Source organism: Platichthys flesus, chromosome 11 (assembly GCF_949316205.1).
Source record: "Platichthys flesus chromosome 11, fPlaFle2.1, whole genome shotgun sequence".
In the NCBI taxonomy this organism is placed as follows: domain Eukaryota; kingdom Metazoa; phylum Chordata; class Actinopteri; order Pleuronectiformes; family Pleuronectidae; genus Platichthys; species Platichthys flesus.
In genome coordinates this window covers 20,742,088-20,755,398 of record NC_084955.1, presented here as the reverse complement: position 1 = coordinate 20,755,398, position 13,311 = coordinate 20,742,088, and the positions used below count along the sequence as shown (strand labels likewise).

Sequence of the window (13,311 nt, the reverse complement as noted above, 5' to 3'; positions counted from 1 at the left end):
AAAATATCTTTAGACTAAATGGTGACATCCTGCTCTTCTAACAGATCAGAGATTCAAGACAGAAGGTCAAGCGCACCCATGCCATGCGCACCACATCCCACTAATACACAGATGCACACACACTCACAGGGGCCCCTCCTCGGTCGTGGAGAGGGGTGCCTGGTGAAGCAGCTGGGAGACGTGGGGCCACTATGGCCCTTTGGGGCGAGACAGCCCTAATCCGTCCCCCGTCCGACAGCGCCAGTGAAAGGAGGCCTGTCAATCATAGCGTGGCACCCGCGGGTCTCTGAGATGGGCGTGCTCAGATTGAGGATTTACTGTACCCCCTCTTTTTTCCCTTTTCAAAATCCCTCTTTGCAGACAGACAGATATACATGTATGCACGTGTGTGCATGCAGGAACACACACCCACACCCACACACGTACACAATTTGCTGCCTCTTGGCTGTCACGGCTTTATAAGACCCACTTTGAGCTTATGTGTGTATGTAGACAGCTACAAAGAGAAAAATATGCAGATGAATGATGAATTTACGTGTTTAACCTTTAACGTTCACAGCAGCACATCTCCATATTTCAAGAGGTGTAATGCCAAACATCTGAAAAAACTCCACATCAGACAGATATTATTCACATTTATGTTTATTTAGATTTTTTTTTTTTCTTTATCATTACACAGTGAAATTATACTTCATTTGCTCTTAAAGTACATATGATGGGGATTTTCAATTCAAATGCTCAGCTATACTTCAAGGAATTACATGCTGGGGACGGCTGATGATCATTTTGGATTCATTTCATTTCATAGGGCTGTTGTTGCTTGACACACGCGCACACAAACACACACACATTCAAACACACACACAGGCTGGCAGCCACACTGGGAAATACAGAAGCAAGTACATATACACACACAAGCACACAGTAAACACTTATTTAGAGGTGTCAGACACTGCATGTAATATGCCCTGGCACTGTGTGTGTGTATGCGCGTGTGTGTCTGTCTGTGTGTGTGTCTGTGTGTGTGTGTGTACCAGTGAGCCGTCAGCTGAGCGGAGCTGTGCACTGTCCGTTGCAGCTGGGTGATGGTGATCAAATCTAACAGACAGTGAGGAGCGGAGCACGCTTTCTGCCTCAGAGACATGCTGGGAGGGGGGGTGGGGGGGGGGGGGGGGGAGAGGGAGCACTGAGACCGCCTCTGGCCACCATTATCTCTTCAGTGCGTGACTGTGTCCATGTGAGTGTGACAGTGTGAAAAATATTGTTTGTTTGTTTACTTACTGTGTGTATACGTGTGTGTGCCCTTGTGTGTGTGTGTGTGTGTGTTTGCTTGCTCATGTGTGTGCCTGTCAGTGTATCCAAGTGAGGGTGTGTTCATATTTGCTATTCAATATGCTGAAGCCCATATAAGTGACTGGGAGATAACTACTGAGCCAGATGACATGGCGGGAAGATTCTTCCTCTCAGGCCTTAAGCTCCTCAAACTTTCTGTTTCTGTCTTAGACTTTATTACAGTTTCCTGAAGTGTGAAAAAAACTTCTCTCCAGCTTCTCGTGTCTATTGTAGGAAAATAAATTAAACCTGCTGCTATTGGTGGAAAGAGTTTGTCCACTAAATCATCCGTCTCAGGTGCAGATTGTAATCAGAGGTGGACCGATCGATAGAAGGAACTCTTTTAGATTATTAATACTGGGGTTATGGGATCTGAAAGTTGATGAGTTTCTCATTATAGAGTTTAGAGAAACAGTCTCTTGTTATCTGTGGTTGTTGTGAGCACAGAGCTATAATTTACATTCATAATAATTCATAATGTTTTGAACATGCAGAATTACAGCTTCGATAATCAAATCAAATAATCAAAGAATTGATCTACAACTCCTTTTTTATATTAAATTAATATTTGTTTATATTGTATGCCAAAACTCTAATTCCATATTTTCTAGATGCATCATCTTCTTCGATTCTAAACTAAATATCTTGTTTTTGATTGTTGGACAAAACAGTTGATCTGGGGTAGGATTAAGACAGTGACACTGTTAGGACTCTGTGAACCCTCAAGACTTCCCCTGTGGTCCCAAAAGTATTAAATGCAAAAATTGTTAATTTATTTTCTGACTTTTTTCTTTATGGAAATGACCCGAGAACCTACTGCTCAAGTTGCATGCACTGATATGTAATGTACTTTAACTATTTGCCTGACGGATCATTCAGAAATAGTTACATTAAGTTTGATGAATACTCTTGTGTGCTAATATTTGCAAAAGTGCAAGAGGTCATTTAAAGAAACATAAAGACTGATATCTACGATGTTTGAAAAAAACAAGATTCTCCAAATATTAACAAGTTTGACTACTTCATAAATATGACTCCTTTACTGCATTTAGTGGGTCCATGAAGTTCACAAAATACTGTAGGAACACAAACTTTCAATTTAAGCAGTGATTGGTCATTTCCTGCCCTATCTGTCATTGTATTTCAAAGTATCCAGTCCATATATTTCACTGGTTGTATTTATTATTGTGGCACTTAACATGGCAAATGACAACTTTTTTCCTTCTGGTAAAATAAAGTTCTTCAAACTGAAATCCTTTAAGCAGGGAGCACAGCACTCCAGGATGTTGCCCAGGGCTGGTTCGGCCTGGAGTCCCACATCATTTAACATACTGCCACCACCGCCCCGCCCCTGCAGCCCGAGCCCCTCACACTCTCCAGCCACACATCAGTCACCGCTCGCCCTGTGTGTGATGGAGAGAGAGTGGGAGAGAGAGAGGGTGTCTACGTGTGTGTGTCAGTGTGTGGGAGAGAGAGAAACAGAGATGAATGACCGTCTAATCACTCACACAATACAGCTAAGCCCCATAATGAAAACCGTTGATAAGAAAAATTAACATAAAACCTAAGTGGTACAGAACGAGACAGTGGACATAAATAAAGAGGCTTAGGCCCCATAAATCTGAACCATAAACACAAATATATACGACTCATATATATATAACTCACAGACTTCCTCATAGGCTGCAAGAAAAAATGACCCTAAAGCATATGTACACATATCTGCTTCATCCTCATTTTTGCTTTTTGCCAGTTCCCGCAGAGCCGGGCCCTCCACTCATAGCACGGTGCGGTAAGTTTTAATGGTAAATCAACAAAGGGCCGACATGAAAGAAAGGCTAGCTTTCCAGTTTGCAGGGTGAAGAATTATTCATCAGCACTGTAGTGTTGCACTGCGGGCGAAAATCCTGCAGCAGTGTTCCATTTTAATTGCCAGAAAATGACTGTAAATGATACAGAGAGCGCGGGAGGAGAGGGCAAGAAGAGGAGACAGAGGGAGAGAGAGAAAGGGGGGGGGGAAAGAGAGTTTGGAATCGGAGGTATTAAGAAATGTGAGGGGGGACAAAAAGGGGACCCCCCCCCCCACCACCACCACCACCACCGACAGCTGCCCCCCAAATTGAAGGCAGCGCTGATAAAAAAAAAAAAAGCTATGTGGCAATCAGAGGAGAGGAGTGTCCCCCCCCCCCCAGCCGCCTAAAAGAGAGATAGTGAGGGGAGAAAAGAGGAGAGGAGGGCGAGCGCCATCGAAAAAGAAGAGTGGTGGGATTAGGCCTGAGAGAGAGTTTACTACGCTCTTTTTGTGCGCCGAACCTGCAGGATTAGAGATAACAAATGTTAGCCGAGGACGGGCACCTGCTGTGAGCGGGGAGGAGGAGAGGAGGAGGAGGAGGAGGAGGAGGAGGAGGAGGAGAGAGGAGCGACCCCGCTAAAACAGCAGAATGGGCTTTTGTGGCCCCCATTGCAGAATAAGAGGAAAGAGGCCGTGAAGGGCGGGGGGGGGGAAGCGAGAGGATAAAGGAGGGCGAAAGTGAAGGGGCAAAGAAGTGGATGGAACGGCTACAGAGTAAATTTATAATTGTCAAACAGATGAAGGAGCTGAGATTCTGCGGAGGAGTAAACATTGAACTTGCTAATCTGTGGGACTCAAATCTGGCACTGCTCGCCGCCACTGGAACGCTGTCACCCGTGTTTCTATTCGCTGGAATCTCACGCCGCCTGTAAATCCTGAGATCATCCCTCAGGTGAAGAAGGAAAACACAGCACAACAAACTTTTCCAAAAAGTCTCTCGGCTCTTATCCATTCCCCCTCGCACGCCTCCTAACTACCTTTCCTCCACCCTGTGCTCTCCATCTCTCTCTGCCCCTCCGTGGCCACTCGGGTTGTGTGTGGCTGAAATTGCCGCTGGGGCCTGGGGACCTCCCCGCCTGCTCCACGCAATGACCCCGGCCCAGGAAGCACTCAGACTGGTCAATCAGCAATTAAAAGCCTGTCTGTAGCCACTAACTTAATTCAACCACTCAGCTTAGTGCTCCGTTTGAGCCCAGGCACCCAGACAGAACTGAGACAGACTCAACAGCATTGACCCCTCCACTCCACCATACACAAACACGAACACACACACAAACACACACGCTCACACACTCGTGCAAGTGCCTCCTGTAGGTGAGCAGCAGCTCTGTGGGTGCACGCGTGACGAGGAGCCCGGCCTGTACATAAAGGTCACAACCTCTCTTACACATGTCTCTGCACCTGTACCTCAACCCGAGGGTTTAACCCTGCTTAGCGTTCAATACGGAGTTTGACCTTTTCCTTGGTCTGACTTAAAGCATTTACTGTAGTCGCCTGTGCATTAGGAGTGTGTGTGTGTGTGTGTGTGGTGGAGTGGAGGGGTCAATGTTGTGTGTTTGCTGCGGCCACGTAGTTTGACTTATCACACACAGAGTCATAGACACAGTTGATTAAACAAGCACTGAAACAATAATGTAACATAAACACACGCAGGGAACAGAGACACAAACATATGGATACAGGCTCCCACTCTCGCTGATACACAACCTTTAACACACAACCACACACAAACACTTGCATGCTTCACTCGCCCCATATGTTTCCTGTTTTTTTTACTGTTTCATCATTCACTCACTGCTTGGGAAAAAAAAAAAAAAAAAAGGAAAAGCGACTTGGAAATGTAATATAAAAACAAAAGGCAGGGAATAACTGCAGGGACTGGTAAACGAAGCATAAAGACCCCGAGTGACCGAGGGGAATTATTTGGCTCCATTAAGCAGGCATTAACATGAATTACTATCTAATTAAAATTAAACAGCTCATTAATAACTTTGCGGTGGGGCCTTAGCGTGGAAGTTCTCTGGTGTGTGTGTGTGTGTGTGTTGGGCATGTGTGTGTATGTGTGTGTGCGTGTGAGAGAGAGCGAGGGAGAGAAGCTGTGTTGTGTCGCGGCCAAGAGAGCGATGAAGTGTGATAAAACTAAGCACCTGCCCCGAAGAGGAGTCAGGCCCTCAGAGGCTTCACCTGTGGAACAAAACAACTCCTCTGAATTAGCCAAATGCAACAAAAAAAAAAATAAGACATGCCTCACTGAATAAAGGTTACTTCGTTCACACTTTAATCCTACAGGAGTGTTAAAATAAAACACAAATCTGCAACACTGGGGCTCAGAGGACCCTTTTAAATCTGACATGCCATTCCCAGTCCCTGTCCCCTGGTTGTCCTCTCGTTTTTTACAGCATTAAAACCATCCATAATAAGCTGCTTTTAAAAGGAAAACTGAAATTAATTTTGATTTGACTGATGATAATTTGCTCAAGGCTTAAAAAGGGTGAGTGCTACCTCACCTGGTTGCTCGGGCGCCATTCATCACAAACAGAGACGTGTGTCTGCAGGTTTGCTTCTGACCTGACTCGCTGTTATCCCCCATTCTCTCTTCCCAACCGCTATCCTGTCAGTCCAGACAAAATGCCCCAAAAAACCATTAGCCCAGTATCGTATTGTCCAAACTGCTAACTTGCATTACAAAGTGGGATTGTTTTAGCTCTAGACACCGTCATATTAAACCCCCAAAACTACTGAAAGTGGAGTTGCAACAGTTTCAGCCGTTCGCACTTACACACCCACGTGAAGTCGTTTTCATTCTTAACTTCAGTAGACGAGTGAGCATAGAGTACAAGGGTGAAGCTGCTGGGATGGAGCGGAGGTACCAACACCAGACTTTTCATTACAGGCAAGACGTTTGCACGCTTACACACGTTGTCACAGAATGTGTGAGACGTGTCGACTCACTCCTGCCGTGTCCCGCTGGGGCCTCCGTGTTGGCAAAGCCGCTCAGCCTCGCCGGATCTGTCGGGAGAAGAGGAGACAGGAACAGAAGGAAGGGGGGGAAGAGAGAGAAAGAGAGAGAGAGAGAGAGAGAGAGAGAGAGAGGGCCATAAGTGTGAGATCATCATGTCGCAGTGCTTGTCCTCGTCTTAATAGGAGAAGATAAGAGATGCTTATTGAAAGAGGCAATTACAGTACCAGTAAAGATCAGCTTCACCAGGTCTGTAAGTAATAACTGACATTCAAACAACGCCTGCTCCGATATTATTTTTTCTTTACAAAAAGGAAAATGCAGCATCAGCATCGAGAAAAACCCAAAACTTCTGAGTTTGAAATCCGGTTTTCAAACTCCCTCCCTCCCTGTTGCATTGATAATAGAACCTCATCATCCAAATCCACCAGATTGTCCAAAAGCACAAACCTCGACAAGGCCACAACAGAATAAGGAGGAGGAATAGTGATAGTTCCTGGAGATGGTGAGTGAATGACAGAGAGCGGGGGGTAGGCTGGGGGAATTGGAGTTAGGCCTCAAATGTATGCCAGTGCATGCATCACCCCCCCTCCTCCACCCCCTACCCCCTTGCTTCTTCTGGCCAGGAGCTGTTTACCTCTCTATCAGCGGTGCTCTCTCAAAGCAGGGACCCCATCCATATTCACTGGCCTCAAATTCCTCTGCTTATCTCCCCCCTCCCCCCCTCCCCTAACCCTTGAAAAACCTCCCGTGCCCCCCCCCCCCCCCCCGCAAATACATACATACATAAACACGTCTTTATGGAGGCAAGAGGCAAACGTGCAGGGCCAGGAGGGGGTCGGGGATAAGAATCACCTTGAATTCAAAGCGGAGGATTGTGAGTCCTCAGCAGGGGCGGACGGACAGGCAGCAGGCACACGGGCGAGGGGCTCACGCTGGCGTGACACACAGAGAGCCAGACCCGGTAGAGGGGGGGATTTAAGGGAGGAAGGCAGATGTGTGCACCAGGAGCCACTGGCAATTCAGAGGATTTTGAATAGTGAGGTGTGAGGCTTAGGAAATTGTGAGCTTGTAACATGATGTGCATCATTAGGGTGCATGTGCAGGGTTGTGTGTCGGTTTCTCCTGCAGACGTGTCGATCTTCGGCCTCATTGGAAAGACACACGTGAGGTTATTGAGGAATTCTAAAACATAGACGTTGAAATGTTTGAAACTGACACATTATCTGCTCCGTCTGTTCGAGCCATTATTGATGAATCTAACTGGATCGGCTGTTATTCCCAACTAGTGGATTTACATGGGGTGGACAAATGGCTTATGTTGGTGGCTGCTTTGAGAGAGAGAAGAGAGAGAGAGAGAGCGAGAGAGAGAGAGAGAGAGAGAGAGAGAGCAGGAGAGCGGCTGATAGGAATTGACAGTAGAAGTTATGGGTTGAAAGAGCGCTGGAGCACAAGTAGGGACTCTTGTGGAGTAGCATAGCGGGGACCGGCACCAAGTTCCCCTGCAAAGAGCTGCGTTGTTTGGGGATTGAAGTTGGGAACTCTCTCCACTACTAATTGCGCGCCGGTGCCTTTTCATGAATATTCATTCTGGCGCTTTCAGACCCCGCCTAATTAGCCGAGAGATAGAGGAAGAAAGTCGCACCTTTTACCACAAGACCCCCCCCTCTCACACACATACACTCACATACACGTACACACACACACACACACACATACACACACACACACACACACACCAACACCACCACCACCCCCTTTGCATTCTCCTGGGGATGCTGGCAGAAGAGCCCAAGTTCATTAGCCAAAAAGGAAAAGGGAATGAGAAAAAAAAGTTACCTGAAAAGCACGGGACGGTTTGGTCTTCAAAATGGATGTGCACACTGTTTTTCTTTTCTTTTTTTACAGTTGCATATTTAGAGCCTATTACACATGTCTGTCAAAAAAAAAAGAAAGGACCAAAAAAAAAAAAGAAAGAAAAACACGTGGAAGCGAAATACAATTATCTGATTGAGTGAGCTGCTGAATATTATTCCACTCAGTGTAGTTGGGAGGTACATCACATGAATTTTAAAATCTAAACATAGCTCGTGGCAGGTCGAAAATGTTCCCACTGGAATTGAGGAAGACTTGTATTTAACATCTAAGATGAGGCCGAGGCCGTTTTTAGGGATGTGACTGTGTTATTTCAGGTATATGTCTTCAGAAAACGAAAGCCTATTAAAACTTTATTTCCAAATTAAATGTTTGCATATTTATAGGCCTGGAATGAAGAGTATAACCTGCATTAATAGCCCACCCCAGAATAGGCGGTATTTTTAAATAGAGTGCATCAATTTAAATGCAATTCTGATTATTTCTAAAATCTGGACTTTCAGTACTTTCACATCCAGGCAGAAAGAGAGAGAGAGAGAGAGGCAGAGGGGCACTTGGTGAAGTGAAGGGTCGGTGGGGTCGTGGTGGTGATTCTGAGTCCTGACAATTGTACTTACTGATGCATATTAAGTAGTAAACACGTGACTGCCTGAAAGAAGGAAAGACCCCCTCATAACAATAATACACCAAATAAATTGCAGTTGCACAGGAACACACACATCTGTTCTGCAAATGCCTATTTGTGTCCTGGATGAGATTGACGTCTAGTTTCGTGCATGTTCACCCAGTGTCGTGACGTCACTGGAAAGAAGCTGAGGAGAAAGTGAAGGGCATGAACCGGACGTCTGTGTTTCCAGGGTGACACAAAGAAGACACTTATTTCTGGGTTTAAAAAAAAAAGAGGGGTCACCCAACTTCCTCGACACTCAGCTCTGCGGTTTAAACCCAGTGCGCCTCGTAATTTCATAGATCCATCATAACGGGTTCGTTTCCAGTCCGTCCCCCCCCCCCCCCCCCCCCGTGCACAGAGTCACTCGCCACACACACACAACTTCTGTGTGATTTCTTTCATCGGGCGCACCATGGAAACGTCCCGCGTCCTGGCAAAAATGCACCTCCGCGCACACAAGGCCATATTCTTTACAAAAAGCATCTGGATCTTTTTCTTTTCCAGCAGCTTTTCCCTCCGCTGGCACAAGACTGGGTCTGTGTCGCAGAGACCACCGCTTTTTATAGACTGGGGGGGGGGACGAGGATGAGTGAATGGCTTTTACGCGTCTTCATTAAGGGCGAGTGTCGTGGAGCTCCGGTGACACGCAGCCACTGGAGGGTCTCTCAGGGGGGGTGCAGAGAGTGACAGGAGGAAATGTCCTTACTGGGATCTCAGAGTTTCAGAAGCATTGCCGTTTTTTGCATGTTATAATTATCTCTGAGATAAGTTACCCCAAATAAAAATAATAATAATTTGGGTAATTTAATTATTTATCTTGAGAATAAAGGGGAATGTTTTTTAGAGAAATTCAAAACTTAATCGTGAGAAAAGTGTCAGCAAATTAATAAAGGGACATGACAATAACAAAAAAATCATAAAATCTGATTTTGTTAGAAATTAGATTTCAATAAAGCAACAAACTCTCACGAATCGTCCACTCATCCCAAATATATATATAGAAAGGATGCGTGCATTAAAAACCACGCCTTTCACGAGATGATGACGAGCACCTGTGACCCCCCCCGACAAAACACACACACACACACACACACTCCTCACGCACACACACACACACACTCCTCGCACACTGCTAAAGCTGCAGACCGGAGTGAAGCAAGGACGCGGTCACACGCAGAAAGGAGACAACTCACCTCAGGGTCCAGTTGTCCCGGGTTGAAAAGCCTCGTCCTGTAAATAGACAGGCTACAGCCGCACGAGGGGAAGATGATGATGACAAAACAAACAAAACACGCGTCTGAAGATAAAAACGACACAACCTAAAAAGTCGTTGCTTTCAGGTAAATGATTAAAATGGGACTGTTGCGTCTGCGGGAAATACAACAACAAGAAAAAAAAGCCTCCCCCCCTGCAAAAGCTGGTGTTTTAGAAGCAGTGGAACATGCGCCTGATTGCGGAGTTTTAGGCGAATGGAACGGGAGAGATGTAAGATTTGTTTAAAGCCCCGCATTTCCATTTAAGAACGTGATTGTGTTTGCAAAGATCCCTTTCAATCTTCGCCTCCCCCCCACCCCACCACCACCACCACCGCCGCCGCCACCCTCTCTCTCTCTCTCTACCCCTCAGCGTCTCTGAGGCTGCTTTGCAATTCATAGAATTGGTAATTTGCTATTGGGACAAAACGTGAAGGGAAAAATAATCAGATCAACCGGGAGAGAGAGGTATAGTGAGGCAGGAGCCTGGGAGGAAGAAACACAAGGTCTCTCTCCCTCCTTCTCTCTCTCTCTCTGTGAAATGCTTCCAGAGGTAAATGATATTTAGAAATAATAAAAGAAAAGAATCTGGCCTGTTTTTAATCGGTGAAATCTAAATTTGCAAGGTGGGAGAAAATCCAGAGTAACGTGCAGCAGCAGCAGCAGCAGCAGCTTGGCAGTGAGGACGCGAAGTGTGACGTGAGAATTAAATTAGATTGTTTTATGACAAATTATAGGCTAAATGATTATTATCAGATATGGCACTAAACCTCGATAACGTCTATATTATTGCTCTCAGAAGAGTGAATGATGGGAATAAATTGTGTATAATATCTGTCACCCCTGTCACCTATACACTCACTGTAGGAGTGTGTGTCTGTGTGTGTGTGTGGTGTGTGTGAGAGAGAGAGAGAGGAAAAGGGGGAGAGAGGGAGAGAGATTGAGAGAGAGAGAGGATCCTGGCCTATCATAACTAAGTGGGTGGTGATGATGAGATCACAGAACATTGAAAATTACCGAGACAATACAAATAAATGACACACACACACGGAGGCTTTGAAATCGAGCAAACGCGTCGCGGATTCGTCACACGCATTTTACAGCCACGTTCACGCACGCTCACGCAGCTTATTGTGTGTGAGTGGGAGTTCTGCGGAGCTCCAGCAGAAGCAGCAGCAGCATCGCGCCCTATAATCTATTTCAAATGAGGAGCGCTATAATCATCAGTGACCAATTACAGAAGGTGCACGGGTGTGTTTAGAAGTGCGTGTGCATGTGTGTGTGTGCGTGGAGATATAGGTGGTGGATGGGTGGAAGGGGGGGTCCTCCAGAAAGATCTCCGTACTCCCCCACGTGGTTATTTGCAAAACAACCCGATGCAAACTCAGAGGAAACCTAATGAAACCCCGCTGCTGCAGCACCTTCCCTCGTAGAGAATATAGTGTGGAGGGGGGGGGAGCAGAAAAGGTTATCAGTGCGCACGAGTCATCAATGGAAGCCAAGGTATATGCGAAATGAGAGGAGTGCTTTTAAAAACTCAAAGGGACATTTAATAAATAGAACATGTGTTTTTTTTTCCCCTCTTCCTGTAGCATATGTAAGATTGGAGCTCTATTCATCCTGTGCGTAAAATGCGCTGCAGCCCAGCTCTCTGAATCCGTGCGCCTATTGAGCGTGTCCCCAGTGGGCTCGGATCGGAGAGGAGCCAATACCAGAGGAGGGGAGGCGTGTCCTCGCCTCTTCCCCGAGACCTCCCAGAGCAGGTTGTTGCGTTTTGGCTCTAAAGCCTGGAGACCTCCGAAGTGCTCGTCAGTTTTCGAAGTCGGAGCCATGGCGACAACAGCTCAGTATATTCCGAGGAATAACTCCTTACCGTCCAACCCGCTCATGCATCCGGATTCGGACAGGATGCATCAGGGGACGACCTACAGAGAGGTGCAGAAGATGATGCACCACGAGTACTTGCAGGGGCTCGCGGCGACCAACACGGGACACCCGATGAGCCTGACACACCACCAGTGGCTGCCCAGCTCCAACACCGACTGGTCCACCGGCACCCACATCGGACAGCAGGAGCACAAAGCCAGCGTGCAGGCGACCCGGGAGGACCTGAGCAGCGGCTTCCACCACAGATCTCACCTGGTGCACCAGCAGACGCAGAGTAACCACCATGGTTCGTGGGCGCCCACCACGACGCACCACTTGTCCCCGCTGTCCCCGGCATCCAACGGCCACCAGTCCCTGGTCTACTCGCAGCCCGGATACACAAACCTCAACGCAATGCTGAGTCCCCAGCCCGGCGCCCTGCACCACGGCATGCGGGACCCGCTCATCGACGACTCGGGCAGCCACGACAACCAGATGGAGTCACCCCAGCAGGCGTTCAGCCACCACCAGGACCACTCGGACGAGGACGCGCCCAGCTCCGACGACCTGGAGCAGTTCGCCAAGCAGTTCAAGCAGCGGCGGATCAAACTGGGCTTTACGCAGGCGGACGTGGGCTTGGCCTTGGGCACCCTGTACGGAAACGTCTTTTCTCAGACCACTATCTGCAGGTTCGAGGCGCTGCAGCTCAGCTTCAAGAACATGTGCAAACTTAAGCCGCTGCTAAACAAGTGGCTGGAGGAGACGGACTCGAACACCGGCAGTCCCACCAATTTGGACAAGATCGCTGCGCAGGGCAGGAAACGAAAGAAGAGGACCTCCATCGAAGTGGGGGTGAAAGGGGCGCTGGAGAACCACTTCTTAAAATGCCCAAAGCCATCTGCTCACGAAATCACCAGTTTAGCCGGCACTCTGCAGCTGGAAAAAGAGGTTGTGCGCGTTTGGTTTTGCAACAGAAGACAAAAAGAGAAAAGAATGACACCAGTGGGGGTCCCTCACCCGAATATGGAGGACGTATATTCCCAAGCAGAGACCCCTCCTCTACACCGCACACTACAGAGTCCTGGGCAGTGACTGTTTTCATGAACAATCCGAGCATCTCCGCCGGGGGGATAGAAAACAGGAAACAAAAAAAAAAAAAAAATGGGGGACTATGGAGTTTACAGTATTTAAGTTTGGCTTTTCCTTTTTTTTTTTCCTTTTCCAGCGAGAAAAAGAGACATGGGAAAGTTGAACAGATGAGTTTTTTATTTTTTATTTTTGTTGCCCTTAGTATTTTCGAGATCGTCTTGACAAATAGATGAGAAGAGGGAGGGGGGGGGGGGGGAGAAAAATCATGAGGTAAAAAGAAAATGAGTAAAAAAAAAAAAAGGTTCGCTATTATTGATTCTGTGCGCATTTAAACAAAGATCTTTATTTACCAAAATTATATGGAGGTGACGAGTAAAAATGTCGATTCCCAATGGCTGTTCCATGAATGGTTTCA

At 47.0% G+C, this 13,311-nt stretch overlaps 1 protein-coding gene across 1 annotated transcript; it reads left to right on the top strand.

The window, feature by feature from the left end:
- The first annotated feature begins 11,749 nt into the window (after positions 1-11,749).
- pou3f1 (POU class 3 homeobox 1) lies at positions 11,750-13,089 on the top strand. The gene has a single exon (XM_062399471.1). The coding sequence runs from the start codon at positions 11,772-11,774 to the stop codon at positions 12,897-12,899; it is 1,128 nt and encodes a 375-aa protein (XP_062255455.1). The 5' UTR covers positions 11,750-11,771; the 3' UTR covers positions 12,900-13,089.
- The last annotated feature ends 222 nt before the right edge of the window (positions 13,090-13,311 follow it).

What these genes read in the sequence shown, in the direction of transcription:
- pou3f1 (XM_062399471.1), top strand. Translation starts at nt 11,772, where the DNA reads ATGGCGACAACAGCTCAGTATATTCCGAGGAATAACTCCTTACCGTCC.